Source organism: Phaethon lepturus, unplaced genomic scaffold, assembly GCF_000687285.1.
Source record: "Phaethon lepturus isolate BGI_N335 unplaced genomic scaffold, ASM68728v1 scaffold42151, whole genome shotgun sequence".
Taxonomy (NCBI): Eukaryota; Metazoa; Chordata; class Aves; order Phaethontiformes; family Phaethontidae; genus Phaethon; species Phaethon lepturus.
The window spans coordinates 10,560-28,301 of record NW_010517767.1 but is presented as its reverse complement, the minus strand read 5'-3'; the positions used below and the strand labels follow the sequence as shown (position 1 = coordinate 28,301).

Here is a 17,742-nt window from a genome sequence, read left to right as displayed (position 1 = left end):
CAAACCATCTTTGCTTTGTGGTGCCTTTTGTTCTGAAACCCTGGGGTTTTTTTATTTCTGTAAACCTAAACAGGATCTGTATCTTTCTAACATTAAGAGTTCAAGCAGCGATTTTAAAGGGGACCTCATGTTTAACTTCAGGATTGTATTTCTTACGTCTTCTTTCTCCTATAATCTGTTACCTCTAATAAATGTGGCTTAATATCTAGCTGTTCTCTCCAAACACTATAATCATTCTTCCCTTTGCAGTTATACCTATTGTCCCAAGATAATTTAATTACATAATATTTGTTTAAATGGCTGTATTAATTATTAAGTTCTGGTCTTCATGCTAACTGGGGTAATATTTCAAACATATTGATGTATTGCTTGCCAAATCTGTCTTTTTCAGTGACTAACAAATCCAATCATTCTGATGTGTAGATACGTGCTTTGGGTGGCAACTTCTTTCAATTGTTGCCTTATTTTTTGGATTGCATTTGTTCTGCTACATGTCTTGTTTGTGGCTTTTCTCTGCCTTTGCAATTCTTTCTGTAAGAAATTTTCTTGTACTAAGGCCTTCAGTAGTTCTTGAGTCTTTTTCTTGCTGCTATCATAAGCTTAAGATTAAAAAAACCAAACCCCTTTAAATCTCTTGTGCTAGGCCTGTACAGATTCCTTTTTCAGGATTTATTTGAAGCACAGTGACTGCTTCCTAGGAACAAACTTTAATTTATGTGGCTTTCATTATCTTTAGTTGTATTACTAGTATCCTAATGCCAGAAGAGTGGTTAACAGCTGTCCTGCACACAGTTTACAACTGTGATAAGTGTTTTGCATGCTTGTTTTAACAGCATGGGTGACGATACTGTAAATTCTTTATATTGGCTCTCATTTCTGTGTTTGTGCTATTGACCTACTGTCAGTCACCTGATAGCTGATGACATAAGTGACTGTGCAATGTTCATGTTTGGATTGCTCATTAGCTTGATATGTACAGTGTGGCAGCTGATGGCCTTTGACAGATCAGTAGATGTTGTTATGAATATTTAGAATCTGTAACTTTCAGGCAAACTCCAAAAAAAGCTTGCTTTCCAGCATAGCAGGAAGGTCTGGCCTTCTCTGTTTATGCATGTAATGTCTCTTAAAGGCACTCAGAATTAAGAATGCAATAGGTATTCTCAGTGTAGAATTAACTTGTATTATCTGACTGGGATTTTGGTAGCATCCATTAAGACTATTCTGGTTGAGTGAGGAGGTATTTAATTAGCTTTCATCAAGACACTAGTCGAAAAGGCCTTTGCCTAAAGGCATAATTCTGCTGAGCTTGAGAGAGGAGGAGACTAAGATCCCTGAATAGGGTGGCAGCATCTTCCTTGGCATTTGACTTTTGAAGCATTGACTTCAAAGCCACATGCGATGCAGCGAGATTTTGCTGAAAGCTGAAGTGTGAATATCTATTGTATGCTTATTGTTGGACATAGCAAGTGTTTTCCAAGATGCCTTGTCACTTGCTATGTTGGAACTGACCACTGGAACTTCAAAGACAATTAACTTTCTCTAATCCCCTGCCTTTTTGCTGTAACTTTCTGCATGGATGTCTTAAAGAGTATACCTCGTATATTGTAAAAAGTGCTTGTGTTTCATGGAGAGCTGTTTGAATCTCCTTCATTAGAAATGAGCTGCTTGTTGCTGTATTGAATGGAACTTGAATTGAGCAGCTTCACAGAAGAAAGGGGCCTGTAATGTAGCAAGGCATTTGCTCTAAATGACACTTTGCTTTGTCTCTAGCATTGTTGAATAACGAGTTTTTTCTGGCCTCGTTGTAAGCTGCTGATTGTTCTGTTCTTTTCACCTACAGGTGGTGACTGTTTCTCTTCTGTCACTTGTGTGGAAAGTGCCACACACACTCCAGAACAACAACGGCTTTTGCTTGCATATTCCAGTGTTTCTTTTGTCAGCGAGTTCAGCAAAGTTGTAATTCTTCAAGTGCCAGCCCTGAGCTGAGTGAGGAGCCACCAGCAGAGATGGTAAAAATGACAAAATCAAAAACGTTCCAGGCTTACCTGCCAAACTGTCATCGAACCTACAGCTGTATCCACTGCAGAGCCCATCTAGCCAATCATGATGAGTTGATCTCCAAGGCAAGTGATTTAAGAGACCTCATGAATTATTTCTTAACCAAAATGGTTATCACTGTATCACTGCTCCCAGTAAATAAAGGATGCAAATTGATGCATACTTCAGAGTATCTTCCCTGGGTTCACTCTTGGGTCATATATGTTGTGTACTGAGGCCTGGACATATTCTGGAAATGTTTGAATGTGGCAATGTGATCTAATATAATGCCCATATTAATAATCTGTCTCCTGTCAGGTAGGTACTATGTGAGCTGTCATGTCTGAAAAGTCTGCTAAGGAAAACTGTCAAAAGAAGACATGAATCTCAGAGTAGGGAAATGATTCTGGGCATGGTCATTCCAGCTAAAAATTATTTTTGACTCTTATTTGACTGGAGGTCATGAAACTTGCTGGTTTTGGAATGTTCTACTGCTATTATGGAATCTGTAAACACATTCATTTCTGCTGTATACCAGTTCCTAAGGAATACGATTAGCCCGGTTGGACTGCCTAAACTTAAGTGTAGAGGATGTGTGGATCCTTGAGACAGGCCTAGCCTCCTCTTACCTGTTGCTGGAAGAAACCAAGATTTGTGATGTATGAAATATGTAGGAAAACTTGAAGTTTGGGATAAATACTTGACAGACTGGCTCATTTTTTGCTTCAAATAAGCTCCTGATGGATTTGCTCTTAATGGCATCCTGGAGAAAACACTTCAGTTGCTTTTGAAAGGTCTTAATACAAATTGCTTTCTACATAACTATTTTGTGAAATTTTTTAGCAGCAAACCCTTTATAACTAACTTTATCTGTTGCTCCTGCCTGTTTGTGTGTTCAGTGGCACTAAGGTGGTGCTGCTTTTGAGTGCTGAAGAGATGGGAGGTTGAGAATTCTGCTAATTCTGAATTGAAGTTTTCTTTGGGTGAGGAGAAAGTATACCTGCTTGCTTATCCCTTAGGGGTTCCCCATACAGTTTTTCTTGTGTTACTTATCTTTTTGATCTTTGTTTAGATCTCAAGGCAACTTTTGGATTCCAGTAGTAAAATTGGTGGCAGTTCTTGGCAGTGTTACTTATTGCTTGCTTCTGCTCTGCCTTTAGTGTCTTCCCCTAAGCAATTTTTTCCCTCAACATAGTATATGTATGGAGGCATGGTCCAGCAAATGTGATGCATCAAATATGAAACAGTGAGCTAGCTGTTATATATATATATCATATATATATTTATATATATCATATATAAAATGATGTGAAGAAATTAAGAGGGAGGACTTGTTTTACTTGTATTAACCTGAAAACAGTTCCTCACATTCCTTATAGTGACTGATCTTATTTTGGTTTAAGGTCAGCAAAAACAAGAGAAATATTTAAATAGTAATGTGAATGTATTTTAATTTCTTTTTTTCCATGCTGATTTTGGAATTTGAGCATAAGGGGTCTTTTTGGCAATGCTGGATTCTAAATTACAAGCAATAATAGCTTCATTATTCGCTCCATGTTCTGGGCCAAAAACTAGCGGGAAGGGATTAATCTTTTCTGAACTTGTAGATGTTGTAGATGCCTACAGGAAGGGTGAAACTTTGCTAGCTCTGTCTCTTGATATCTATAAATTCATTGAGAAAAGGCAGTCCAAGCACACATACTTAATAGGAAGCTCTTCTTTTTGTAGACTTAGACTTTTGCATGTCAACTAAACTGCCACAGTTACCACATGAGCCAGTTCTTCAAGGTCTTAGGAGTCTTGGTCAGCAGAATATTTTTAATATGTTCTTAAGCAAAGCACATGTTCATATTACAGTTTCATAAATTATCTCAAACATTAACAAAATCAAATTTTCAATTCAGACTCTTTAAAGAAATCTATCTGGTCAATACAAATACTTCTCAGTTGTTTCTAATGGTGTTGGGAAGGGTGTTAGATATAGGTTCTGCTTTATTTCTGGCTTCTGTAATTTTCAGTGAAGACATTTCTTACAAAAGTTTCTGCACTTGCAGGTTGACAATATGTTTATTTGACAGCTGATCCATATTCTGTCAACTTATAATTTCTTAACCATATTGTCTAAATCTGTGTGGTAATGAGAAATACATTTAAATGTGAGGTGTATTCTTTGTATACTTGTGAAATAAACAGAACATTTATCTATTGTACTTGTATTTGGAACATAGCATTGAAAAGCCCACCCTCCTTTAAGTTGTATATATTCCAATATTGGAGAAGTTCTCATGGAAACAACTGCAAAGCAATAGTTAGATACACTTGGATCATACAAAATAAGTAGTGCTGTCCAGGGGGGTGGCTGGGGGAGTGGTAGGAGGATATAAGATTTGATTTATTTTGAACAAAAACACAGGTTAACCTGGAAGATGAAAACTAAAGGCACATTCTAGACATCTGTGTACATAACTTAGAACTGTAAAAGGACTAACAGATGAGTGTATGTCAGAACAGTTTTTTATATGAATCTTTAAGTTCTCAAAAGTGCTTTCATTGATGTCCATTCTCTACAATGAACTTAGGTTAATGAGAGATTTTTTTAATTTATACTAACAATATCTAGAATTCTCATTACTATTAACTACCCAGCTGCAGCAAAAATACTTAAAATAACCTGAAGCATAGCAAGTTGATTCTCTACAACCTAAGAACAGTGCAGTTTCTGTGCTGTTTTGGATTTATCGATGGAGTAGAGAATTGGACTGCTCAACCAGATTCCCCTGACATACTCCAAGGACCTAGTTAGAAGCTAAGCTCTGGGTAACACTTACTAAATACAATTTTTGTTTGCAGATTGTCTCACTTTTTTCCAAATGCTTACTATACAGTATCACTCCAGAACACTAGTGCCCTAAACACTCTTCAGCAGATAAAGGCAAACAGTGGTCAGTACCTAGCCCTAATGGCTTCATTTGGGTGTTCCCCACCCTGCAGTTCCTGGATGCATGGTGATTGTTGCTGCCTTGTGTATGGTCAGGGAAAAAAGCCAAAATACATGGTCTACTTTTAATTGAAAAAGGTAGCTTTCTAATGTGCTTTGAGGTATAAGTGTGTTAGACCTGACACTAATGTTTCCAACTTGATGGAAAGATAAGCTATGCTATGAAATGAGTGGTGTTGTCTTTTAAATGCTGGTCTGTCATGGAAAAGCAAAGAGCACTGCATATTTCTGTCAGTCATCCCTTTGATTCTGGTTCTCGGACTACCAGGCTTCAATACAGATTTGCAGTTCTTCTGCTTTGAGGACTGTTGATGCCAATTGTCTGACAAGGATGGCAGTGTACATGAATCACCTCTTCATTTTATTTCTGTTCAGTCTGAGCAGCAGGATCTCTTTCTTGCCTTAGAATTAATCATCACGCTCTTTCTTGTGCTCTTGCTGGTGATAAAATGGTGACCAAGAGTCTTGGCAATGGCTTTAGAAATAAGAATGCACACTAATAAGATGGTGTAAAAATGTGCTACCTGCACAAGTGGATTTATCATTATCTGTAGTTTTAATTTTCTCTGCAACTATGAAAGGATTAAACATGTTGCCTTGTGTTGAAATCCACTTTGATGTTAGTGAGTGAAGCATACATTTCTAGATGTTTTCACTCTAATCTTGTGTTTTCTGAGTTTAAGGAGGAACTTGGGGAAAGGGAAGGAATGGGAAGGAGGATGGCTGAGAAGTCCCGAACTGGGAGGTCATCAGCAGTAGAGATGTTGACAAGCATTAGTCTGTGCAGCTGAACATATGCACACATGTATGAACAGTTGCCATAATTACAACCCCATTTGTCTTGGGGAAGACACTAATTTGAAGGGTGAATAATAAAAGAACTAACAAACTGTATATGACTTTTCAAAATTACACATTTCAATTAAGAGGTGTTAGGTACCTCTTAGACACTACTGCTTTGCGTTGTTAACAAGTCTACAAGTGCTGGATTTTCTCTTTCGTTGGTGAAGACTTCAAAGTGCATGTTAAACACTTAAAAAGAAAAATACTATTAGGAGTATACCAGTCTTCAGTACATTGGGGGGCATTCAGAGGGCAGGGAAAGAACCTGCAGCTTTTTTTTTCCTTTAAAGGAGCAAATGGATATTTTTAGAGTAATATCCTACTATGACTATAGACACAGACAAGAAAACTTCTATCAGCAAGCAACCACAGGCCTTTATGAGCAAGGCAAAAAAATTGATGCTGTAGGAGAAACTTGCTGGATTTTAAAGTGTTCAAGTAGCGCACAAAAAGTGACCAAACAGTATCTGTTAGAAATAATAACTTTAAAAATCCCAATAATTTTAAAAACTGACATAACTAAGTTTTGAGGGAAAACTTCTACAACACTCTTTGAAGTCAAGGTGACGCTGCCATGTGTGTGGCCTGTACAAAATGTTATATGGCTCTTAAAGCTATGCTAAAATAAGTTTTTTGAAAGCCGTACCTGAAAGAGCTTTCTTCTGATCTGTTTGTAAGCGGTAGAGGTGTGCAGGGATTATTAGCAGTAGTTAATTTTATTAGGAGACCAATGTTGCTTGAAGAGCATGAGTTCCAAAGCACTTGAGAATGGCTTGTACCTGCTAAGTTCCAGTAATTGTTTAGAAATTCAGTCAAGGTCCAACAAATAACAAAGAAATACAAATACATAATAGAAATCTTGGAACCTAGTGAATATATTGCAAAGGATAATGCTTTGTAACTCAAGGGTGACCTGCCTGAAAGACTGTTGAATCATCTTACAGTTTGCCTTAATGCTGGGGATGGAGGAAAATCTGGATTACTTTGTGTAGATGCCTGTATACATACTGTCACTTTCTTCTGTCTCATTCATTGCAAAGCGTATCTGACCAGAGGGGAGAAAAGTCATGTGAAGTCACAGACAAGACTAGATGTGTCAATGTTTTCAAGAACAAGTTCTGCATAAAGGTATATGTATATGTAATGGTCATTGACTTCACTGGGAAATCCTTGCATATCGTGGGTAAAAGAACAATCCTGGTGGTTAAATTTAGTTCTCCAAGGCATTCAGTATGTCTGCTGTTACATTATTGATGAGAAGGAAAAGTCTTCAGCTTAAATAGATGCCAAAACATTTTTAGCCTTGCCTAGCAATTTGTGTTTTTTTCCTCCTCTGTTTAACTGCTGAGTTCAAGAGGAATTTTTGCAAGGGTTTATTGTCTTTAAGTAACAGTGCTATTCTTAACTTTATTCAATTTGGTAATTCCCCTTTACTTATGATATAAGGAGTACCTGGAAAGGTAGCTGGGCCTGTTGTATCCTTGAAGGCTGTTGTGCTGAAAGTTGAGAATGGACCTAATGTCATAAACATTCTGGTGATAATTTTTTTTCTCTTAAGAGACTTCTAGTTTTTGGGTTCTGGGTTTTTTTTTCTTTTGGGGGAAGAATCTGGTTTTTGGAAGAGAAGCAATCTTTGGAAAACATCCAAGAATAGATTTGAAGGCTTAAAAGACCTGGAAAGTGTGCAAGGGTATTGTTCTGTTCTATAGGTGTTTTGACATAATTATTTCCAGAACACATCTGAGATGCTGTATAACTCAAGATAACTTGTCCTGCCTGACAAAGTCTTCACTTTGGAAATACCATTTGCCAAATCTTAAGGCGTGCAGTTTTTGAGGTGGAATTTTTTAAGGTTATTCTCTACATATTGAACTTTAAAATTTGCTTTATTAAAATAAGTAAATAATTGAATGAAAATGTACTTTTAAATTAAAAAAAAAATTATCATGGAATCATCTGAGCAGCATTATCACTAGTTGTCTGCAGTATCAAGGAGGAGTTGGATCCGAGAGAAATATCAAATGAAACAAATATTTTTTCCCAATGCATTTTTTGTCAGTAGCTTATGTTGAGTTCAGTTTTCTGAATTTATTTTGCAAGTCTTGAAGTGATAGGATATCCTTGCAGTCTCTGCATCTTACTGAGAAGATAATTTTAGACATCAGAACACTTGTGTTTCTGGTTTACCTTAAGAATACTGCCCCTAAGAATACTGTCTTCTGAATTTGAATTGTGTGTTTGTTCAGAATACTAATTCAGGTTGATCTCTTAACTTGCTAAGTGAACTGTAGCAAATGAAAGGAATCTCAAGAAAATGAAGCAAAACCAACCCAACTATGGACTTCTTTCATTGCCATTCTTTAAAATTATCTTTCTGAGTTATGATTAGCTTGCAGGCTGTGCTTAAGGAAGATAACGGTTAATACCATCTGAGTTGCTTAATGATGCCTGCCATACCCTTAATACATGCTAAGATGGCAGTTTCTCTGCATGTTTTCTGTGGAGCATGATCTCTAGCCACACAACTTAATCCCATCTGTGGGGAATAATTAATTACATAAGCTTTCTAGTACCTTCCCTTCCCCCACTCATGCCCTTAGGTATGCCTTAAGGCAGTAAATACATCTTCTGTTTAACTGGTACTTCTTTTTCTCCTGGGTAACACAGCTAATCCTGGCGTCAGAGGTAATGATGGGTTTAACTTGGAAGCATAGATCATACCATTCTGCAGGTATGTCCTAGGGTATAAGTGAAAAGTTTCTTTACTACAAAATGTATTGATGACACAGGTCTGTCAGATGACTTGAAAAGATTGTAATACCAAACTCTTATTGCAGTTGACCTTAGTATAGTTCCTAAGCACAGTTAATCAGACAATTCAGATACTTTCAACTGTGCTGAAACAAGAAAAAGTTATGGTTCTAGTAAATCTTCCTGTAGGAATGGACAGCTAGTCAAAGACTTGGATTTTTCTAAGGACAAAGCTGACTCATAAATCAATGCAATATTATTAATTGAGGTCCATGAAAAAGCAAACTTGAAAGCAAGTTTGTTTTAACTGCAAATGTTAGTTGAACTGATAAATCGCCCAGCTTCTAAGTAAAAATCCTGGTTGATGTGAGTCATTATTGATGACAGTTGGTCCTACTTGCCACTATTTTCTAATTCCTCTTTACTGGATAAGACACATATTTCAGACTCAGAATTAGGACAGTTTTAATAGAATGTTCTGTTATAGTTATGATTTATGTATAGTGATAGCAGTCTTGGAAGTGCAGAACAGATCTTGCAAAGTCAAAGTTTTCGTTTGCATAGATCATGTTTATTCTGTAGAAGAGCAGTTTGTCTGGAGACTGGTTTGAACAGTTATGCCTGTTAGTCCTTGACACTGCCATTTAAAATATTCTCTTTTTCATTTCCTTTGAGGAGTTGGCACACAAGGCGTTTAACCTGTCAGTCTCTTAAAATTCCTATCAGTATAACTAAATCATACAGTGCAGAGTGTGAGAAACTTAGTGCTGGTAAAAACAAATGTTTGTTCAGTTTTAACTTTTTTCTGGTTATGCAAAATACTCTGTTTATAGCCATGTTACAAGCCTAGCAAGCGGTTCAAGTGCCAAAATGAGTTGTCATCTTTTCATTCCTAGTAATAGGATGCATCAGGAAGTAGAGCTCTGATAATAAATCTTTCTTCTACTTAATCAATATTCTGTGGTCAAGAGGATGCATATGTAACTAATGTGTACCTTTTTGTGTTGTTTGAATACAGTTTTTGGGGAAAAAAATCTCCTCAATTATTCATGTGAGTAAGAAACTATGACTGCCAAGCTCTGACAACTTAAGAAAGTCATAAGAAAAATTAAAAGGCACAGGGATTTAAAAATGTACATCTTTACAGTGCTTTTACTTCAGTGTATGAGAGTTCCACATGGGTGAATTGCAGACTGTTAAATGCTCAATGACACCGTTAAATGCTCAATGACACACTGATGTTGTGGTTGGACACTGATTTTAAAGGAAAGTCTGAGTTAGACTAGACCTAGACCCAAGTTCTGCTTTCCAAAACACAATAATGCAAGTTGCCATGGGTTGCTGTCAAGTTACCTGTAAGTAATGTAAACATGGAGGAACTAGCTCTTCCCATCTGGGCAAAGAAACAATTGTTCTATGGCACGTAAATATAATATCTGTCCTCTAAACATATATGGAGGTAAGCCCCCAACAAATGAATGGGCCTAACTCTGCTAATGGGAAGCTAGCAAACGTGGGAATGGAGGAGTTTTTCACAGTGCGATGTTTGTGAACAGATTTACTTGCTAAAACCACTGTCCCAGGAAAAGGTTCTGATTTGTGTTGCTTCTCCCTCCATTCTACCTTGATAATCCCAAAAATTAGAAAGTAATGAAGGTGGCCATTTCTAAGGGGAAAAAACCCTAGGAGAGTACAGCATATTTAGGGCAACAAAGCAAGGGGTAAAAGAAAAGTCATCTTTAAAAATACATCAGGAAAAAAACAACTAAAGCAGTACTTTCCAACCTGCGGTTTGTATTTCATTTGGCTAGAGGGGTTTTTTTTTCAACTTATGAAACAAGAGAGGGCAAGAGCTGCTTTTTCTGCTATTCCTGGCATCCTGTTACTGCCCTCTGCTTAATTTTGAGAAATGCACTGTCAAAGGAGAGCTTTTATTAGGTGATATTAAGTCAAGACTAAACATAAACTTGGCAGAAATAATTGCATAAAGTAGTTCAAAAGGTCTTCTGACTGAGTTGCTCTGGAGTATTTTTCTTTCCCAGCTAGCTGGGGAATTTCAAGTATGGCATATAAGTAGTTTAAAAAGTGATTGTGTAGGACCAGACAAAAAAAAACATTAATTTGTATGTAATTGGCATGTGTAATTACATGTAAATAGAGAAACTAGCACATGATTAATTTAATAGGAGACAGTATTTCTTGGTGCAGTTTGAAAAAGGATTTCTGAATTCTAGTTCACAACATGAAGTTTTTAAAGCAAGGAGAAATGGCTGCAACTTTTTTAATACAAGAATTTTTACAGTAGCTTAACCAAAAATAATGGTCATCATGGCTTTGAAAGTTCTTTTTCTTAATTACTGGTACATGGAACAAGGAAGTTCTATTTTAGGTTTATTTCTTAGTGAATAAGAGGACCTTTAAAGTGTTTCCTTTGCTTTTTCTTATATTTTGGAGTTGCATAACAGCAGTTGTCTAAATTCATGTGGAGTTGACTCAGGCTAGTTACTCATTTGTTAATGGGCAGTTTTTGAGAATATATACACAAATAGTTTTTTGTTTTCATCTGCAGTACGCATTCTCTGCTCTTGTTATTGATCATGAGACACTGGCTCTGATTTAGAGCACTGCTTATTCTATAGAAACTACAGACTGTAGGTTCTGTTCCATTCTGCCAGTTCTGCGATGCGTGTTTAAGTATCTCAGGAGAACTGAAATAGTGGCGGGGCTTTGCTTGTTTGTTTTAAAGGTAGGTATAAGGATTACTGCTGGCAGAGCTGTTCAGACTCTGTACTCGACTGAGTCTCTCCTTTCAGGGTCAGTCCTACCAGAAGTTTTAGCTTTCGCTGCACTGCATAGCCTCTTTTTCCCTTGCCTTGTGAAAAATAAGACTTGCAGTTCTGGCTAATGGAGAGAGTACCTTTTCTGTTGTCTTTGCTATAGATGAACAGATATGTTCTGTGAATAAAAATCTCCATTTAATAATTCTTTTAAGTGGTAGCTAAAATAATATTAAAATATCAATGTTTTAAACTGTTAAGTAGAACTTCTCATCTTAAGGTGAGATTTTATAAATAGCTGAGGGCCGAATGTAACTACATGACACTGTTGCTAGTAGTCCAGAGTAACATATTTCTTAACATTGATGAACACTTTTTCATTTATATATGTTTCCCTTTTACATCTTTTTTTTTTGAAAACTGTTCTGAATAAGTTGTTAAGGTACAACAGTTCTTGGTGTTGTGTTGCTAATCATTAGACTGGCAAAATACCTATTTTGGTGTCAAGTGACTTCTAATTATATAGGTAAATACACATCAGAAGAAGAATGCATTACAGAAAGGTCCTTCTGCCTATGGTTCCATGTCTAATGTTACTAAAACCATTTAAAAAGATACTAAAGGTGAGATTTTTCCTTCCAAAAACCTTCCATGTTGATCTAATGTAGGTTTCAGAAAATTTGGTCTTTGATTTTCTAATACTAGAACCACAAGGATTCTTAAACAATTGTATTTTCTCTTTAGCATGGATAAAACTGTTAATTTTCTTTGAAAGTAGGTTAGGGAAGGGAAATTCTGGAAAGACAGACAGTTTAGGGATTTTTTTTTTTTAAGTGAAATTCAGTATAGAAGAGAAAAAAAAGCTTCCTTTCAGTGTGGTCCTGTTTGAATGGGAAATACTGGCTGTGTCTAAATTATCAAGTAATTCAATACAGAAGGAACAAAATAACAGATGAAAGATGTGTCTTACGTACATTTTGAATGTTTTACCTATGGCTGGATCGAGTCTGCTCACAAGTTGTGCCAGGATGTTTGTAGCTCAAGGCTGTCTGGTTATAGGTTCAGGCCTTTATGTCTTCATTAGTGTTTGTAGAGTGCACAGTGGAGGAGCTTCGGCTTTAGCTGGGTGCAGAAGGAACAAAGGCGTAGTTCACAGGCACTGAAACTGCTCTGCCAAACCAGCCCCGAGTGAGTGTGGTTCATGAGGGGGTTTGCTTCAAAACTGTGCTACTGCCCTGAACTAAAACATTAATGTAGATTCAGCCAAGAAAGTCTTTAACAGTCATCTTTTGTCCATAATCTATCAGGAATGTGAGAGATTTGAAAGCATATGGCTGTGCTTGTGCATTTGGTGATAACAGTTGTTTTATTAAAATAAAGTCGTGCTCATAAACTGGTCAGATGCATCTCCTGAATATAGTATGCTGGGTTTATGCTTGATCCAGAATTTCACTGGTCTTACATCAAATGATGCAATGAAATTGAAATAAATAATCTTTTGGGTGCAGTGGGAGAGGACAGAGGAGATGGAAATAATTCCCTTTGAATTAAAAGCAGATTTATTTTAATTGGCATGAAGGAAATGGTCTAGGAAAATGGCATCTAGCAGAGGGGTAGGAAAAAAGTATGTTCTGTTTGCATTACAGACATCTTATTTTGAACAATAATGCTTAACAATTTAACATAGTTGCTAAAAATTTCATGTGGGTGAAAACTTTGCTGACCAGGCTTTCCTATAAAGAATTGGTATAAAGTAATTACTCTGAAATAGTTTATATCTGTATTGTGTTTATGTGCTTACTAACACACCCTTCTGGAACTATTTTTTTGTTTGGTGGGGGGTTTTGTGGTTTTTAACAAGTGCTTTTTTGTTTTATGCAGTCCTTCCAGGGAAGCCAGGGAAGAGCCTACCTCTTTAATTCTGTGTAAGTATGTTATTATGATTAAGCACAGTACTTACAGAGTGTAATTTTTTTTGGTATGCTTCATAAGGGGAAAACAGTAGGAATTAATGTAGCTGCACTTTGCCCTGTTCTTTTCAATGTTGGCTTCACTCACCAGCAATAGTTACTAAAAAGCTACTGAGCTGATTCACAAGTATCCCTTTGCACATATTAGTGTATCTTAAATTTTAAGTAATTCTGCTAATAGCTGAAAGTTTAGGGGAGGGTGTTAATGTGAAATTCCTTTTGTGTATGTAATTGTAACTGTCTTGAGTAAGAGTTGCCATTCTGAGATAATCCAGAAATCAAAATATGTTGTGTGACTGTAACTTTGCTTTAGACAACTCTGCTGTAGTCTAAAGAAGAATTTTCCAGTATGATAGTTGGATACATTTACAGGTTAATGTTTCAGTAAACTTGGTACATCTTAAATGACCTTGAATATTGCAAATGTGCTAGAGGCAAAAGGTCTCTGTGATCTTATCAAGCCTAATATTTGCAATTTTAGGCACGTCCTACTCATGATAATAAGGTTCTTTGAATCTGCTAATGGATGTATTTTAAGTTTCTGATATGCAGGATTGCAGTTTTGTCTTTATTTTTCAGCAGTTTATTGTGTTGCAGCATTTTGGAAAGAGAGATGCAGTTAAGTGTCTTAGTCTGTTTTATACCAGGGTAATGGAACTATAACTGCAAAGGATTTCATTGCAGATCCTTGAAATTCTTTTTATATGTAGTCATTTAGTGGTGAGTTGGGACTTCTAGTGTAATTGTAGTAGTAAGGATCTGGTAACACAACAGCAAAAATGGCAAAATTTTGCTTTTGTATAACACTGTCTAAAAACTTTGGTTTAGTCTTGCCTCATGTTTTCTGTGTAGACCCTTATTCATGAAAAAGCTAGCTTGATGTAGTACTTCCTGGGATGTTTTGTTTTGATATTGCTGTTTGTTCATCATGGCTTAGCCTGATGATCTGTAGCAAAGAAATATTTATGAGGCTTTTTCCTAGCTGCTATTTTTGAGTTGGTTCTAAATTCAGATGTTGGTGCTGATTTACTGGTATAGACTGCCATTATAGGGGTCTCAAATAGTATTTGAAGAAAAGCCTGAAACTGGAGAGGTGTCCAGTTACTGCTTAGTGTTGTGTTCTCTGAAAGTTTAACTATTTAGCCTGTCTTTTTTTGATGGGAGTAAGTGGGCACCACCAACAGTTTGCGGTTTAGACTAGACACTTGAAAAACAAAAAACAAACCCCTTTTCTCTTCTTCAGCTCAGTGTAACAGAGGAGGTTACTTTTACAGCATTGAATAAGTTAGGCACTTTTTTTAAACCTGTTTTTTTGTCCTCTGGAGAAAAGATGGGTAACAGATAAGAAAAGAAACACTCTTGTGCAGCTAATATAACTTTTCTCCTTTTTTTTTCCCAGGGTAAATGTGGGCTGTGGTCCAGCAGAGGAGAGAGTTCTTCTGACAGGTTTACATGCTGTAGCAGATATCTATTGTGAAAACTGTAAAACCACTCTTGGATGGAAATACGTAAGCAATATACTTAAGTCTTTGATAAATGTTTATATGTTGAAACACAGATACTTGAGTAGGCCATTGAGTAGCACCTATACTGATAGTTTAAGTGAGTTAGCTCTAGTGCTTTTGTGCATATCAGACTAATATAGTTTTGCTTCCTTACATCTGCTGGAATGCTATAGTAGAGAACAACTTTAGACTGTAAAACAAACATGAGCTATAGGTGCTATTACAGCTATCTAATACTTCTCTAGTATCTTTTTGCAAGATTACCAACCACATACGCTAAACTGGATGGAAGAAATTGTCAAAGTGGGTCTTTAATTTCTTGGATTGCAAAAGTTTGTTCATATAGCAAAAATCTGAATGATGATAAATGGTACTGAGCATGTTTACACTGCTTACAACTAATGTGAACTTGATTCTGTTTGAAAAGTTATCTGTGCACTTGCACAGTTACCTGTAACGCTTGCAGCTGTGTTGCAAGTTTGATGTTTTGAAAATGTTAGATTCTGGGTGCTGCATGTTGGAATTTCATTGATTCAGTATAGCTTCAGATCTTATAGAAAGACGTTGTCCTAATGCATTCCCTCTGATGATGAATATAGAGGAGAGCTTTTGAAAAGGTTCCTGTTCCCTCTTTTCATTGTTTCTGGGAATAAAAAAGTGAACACATATAACATGCTACTTTAGGAAACATTCCTAAAAAATTAACTTCAAAATAAACCTTCACTTAAAAAGCATTTAAAATTTCCTAAGCATTGAGAGAACACGGAAAGTTCTAAAGCAAGATGGGTTGTGCAGTGGATCTGCTGATTCCTCTTACAAGAAGTTTACTCCTATTTCCTTCTCAACCCTGTTCATCTTTCCTCCCTCCCACCTTTGACTTGGTGTAACTGATAGGGATGTTAACTGGAATGTCTCTTGGTTTGTGTTTTTAATGCAAGTTTGTTTAGAATACTTCATTTCCCCAGCTTAACTCAGTGTCTTTTCTTCTTTCCAGGAACATGCTTTTGAGAGCAGTCAAAAATACAAAGAAGGAAAATTTATCATTGAACTTGCCCACATGATAAAAGACAATGGCTGGGAGTGAATCATAACCTTTTTCCTTCTGTTTGGACAATATTCTGTGGAACATGCTTTACAAAGACTAATGCAAAGTAAAGGAAGAGCTTGGCTAGAGTGGCCCTGAGAATATCACTGACTCTCAAACCTCACAAATGAGTAGTGTAGTGTAAGTGGCTATTTCAGGCCATGTTTGCCTTTTCTCCTTGTGTAAGTTCCCTCTTTTTGTATGTGTATTATTGTGTGAACAGTTGTTTTGGAACATTTTGGATGACCTTTTTCTAAACTCTCTCAAACTAGAGAAACAGTTCACTAATTGAAAATGGATTTTACTGGTTAGCATCTATCTCTGACCTATGCCTTTAATGCTACCTTCTGCTGTGCATGCTTCTTGCCTAAACACCTACACTCCAGTCCTGTAGAAGTTCTATATCTGAGCAGTCCTAAAGAATGTATGGGATGGGGTGCTTTTTTTATATGTAGCAATTTCTGATGTGTTTGGCAGTGAAGAGGATGCAGTATTGTAGTTATTAATTTCTTTTGTAAATTTGAGTGTACCACAACCTGTGTACATCTTGTAGGTGAATTGGTTAAAGGTACAGTGCTCACTTTAAAAAATATTTCGGTTGCACTGACTGAAGTTAGCAGGTCTCAAGCTGTTAGGAAAGGTTATGCTAGAGGTTTGGTATCTTAACGAAATACCTTAGAAGGATTTGAAATCAATGCTATAGAATATGTTCATTTAAGACCAACATATTCCCTAAGGAGTTTGCTGGATAAGAAATTTATAAAATTATAGCTTGCAAGATTAGAAAGGCAGAAAAATATATGCATCTTCTATTTTGGAAAAAAAAAATTAGTTGGTGGATTTTTAAAAAGTATTGGGTACTGTACCTTTGCCAGTAACAGGGACTTGTGCATCAGTAGAGTTTTATGGCTGGTTCCATGTAACTGTATAGTCCTAATGCACTGGACAAAGAGGTTGATATCAAGGAAACTTGTTGAAGTATTCTGCTTCTGCTACTTTTGAACAAAAATATTTATTTTTGTGAGAAATGGCCAGAGCCTATGACATGAAAATTAATATAGTACTTGTAGGAAAAGGAGGGGCAATGAGAGGGAAGGGAAATTTGACTCAGTTTTTCATAAAATAAAGTAACAAGATAGTTTTTAAAACTTGGGGATGGGGAATGGGGTTTCTTGGTTTGCTGGCTAAATCATCCCCAAGTACCCTTTTATAACAAAAATTTCTGAAGCTCGCCTTCTCTTTTGTTCTCATGCTGTTTCTTAAATGGAATGAGTTAATGAGAGAAACTTCTGGAAAGAAATGTGTATGCACAATATTAGCCGTTGGTGTATCTGTGCGTGCAAATTCTGAGCAACTATGAAAGAAATGCTCTATATAAATTTGTTAACTTTATTTTCAAATTGAACAGTCTCTGAAGACTTTTTGTATTTTAATCCTTTCAAATTTGCTTGAGGGCAAAATGTTTGGGGAAAAAACCTTTTACACTACATAAGTACTATAACTGAACGATATGGAAGCCTTGCAATACAAAATCATGTTCTCTCAATAACAATTCTAATATGGCACCTGCAAAATTAGTCATAGGTGCTGTTGCTGCTGTTACGTTTTTGGGAATCTCTGATAGGCTTTCTGAACTTTGCTGCACTTTAGAAATTTTGTCATACATGAAAAATTATGCCAATGGGTAGGGGCAATACAAATCTTTAAAACCAGCTTTCTGGTGTGTCTGTGGAGAGGGAGAGAGAGAAGAGTTCATCCATGTGTATGCATTCTCTAT

At 36.5% G+C, this 17,742-nt stretch overlaps 1 protein-coding gene across 1 annotated transcript; it reads left to right on the top strand.

Annotated features, from left to right (window-relative positions):
* Positions 1–1,778: 1,778 nt before the first annotated feature.
* Positions 1,779–16,746, top strand: LOC104616120 (protein yippee-like 1). The gene is made up of 4 exons (XM_010296487.1): positions 1,779–2,123; positions 13,288–13,331; positions 14,776–14,884; positions 15,876–16,746. The coding sequence occupies exons 1-4, from the start codon at positions 2,007–2,009 to the stop codon at positions 15,963–15,965; spliced, it is 360 nt and encodes a 119-aa protein (XP_010294789.1). The 5' UTR covers positions 1,779–2,006; the 3' UTR covers positions 15,966–16,746.
* Positions 16,747–17,742: the final 996 nt, after the last annotated feature.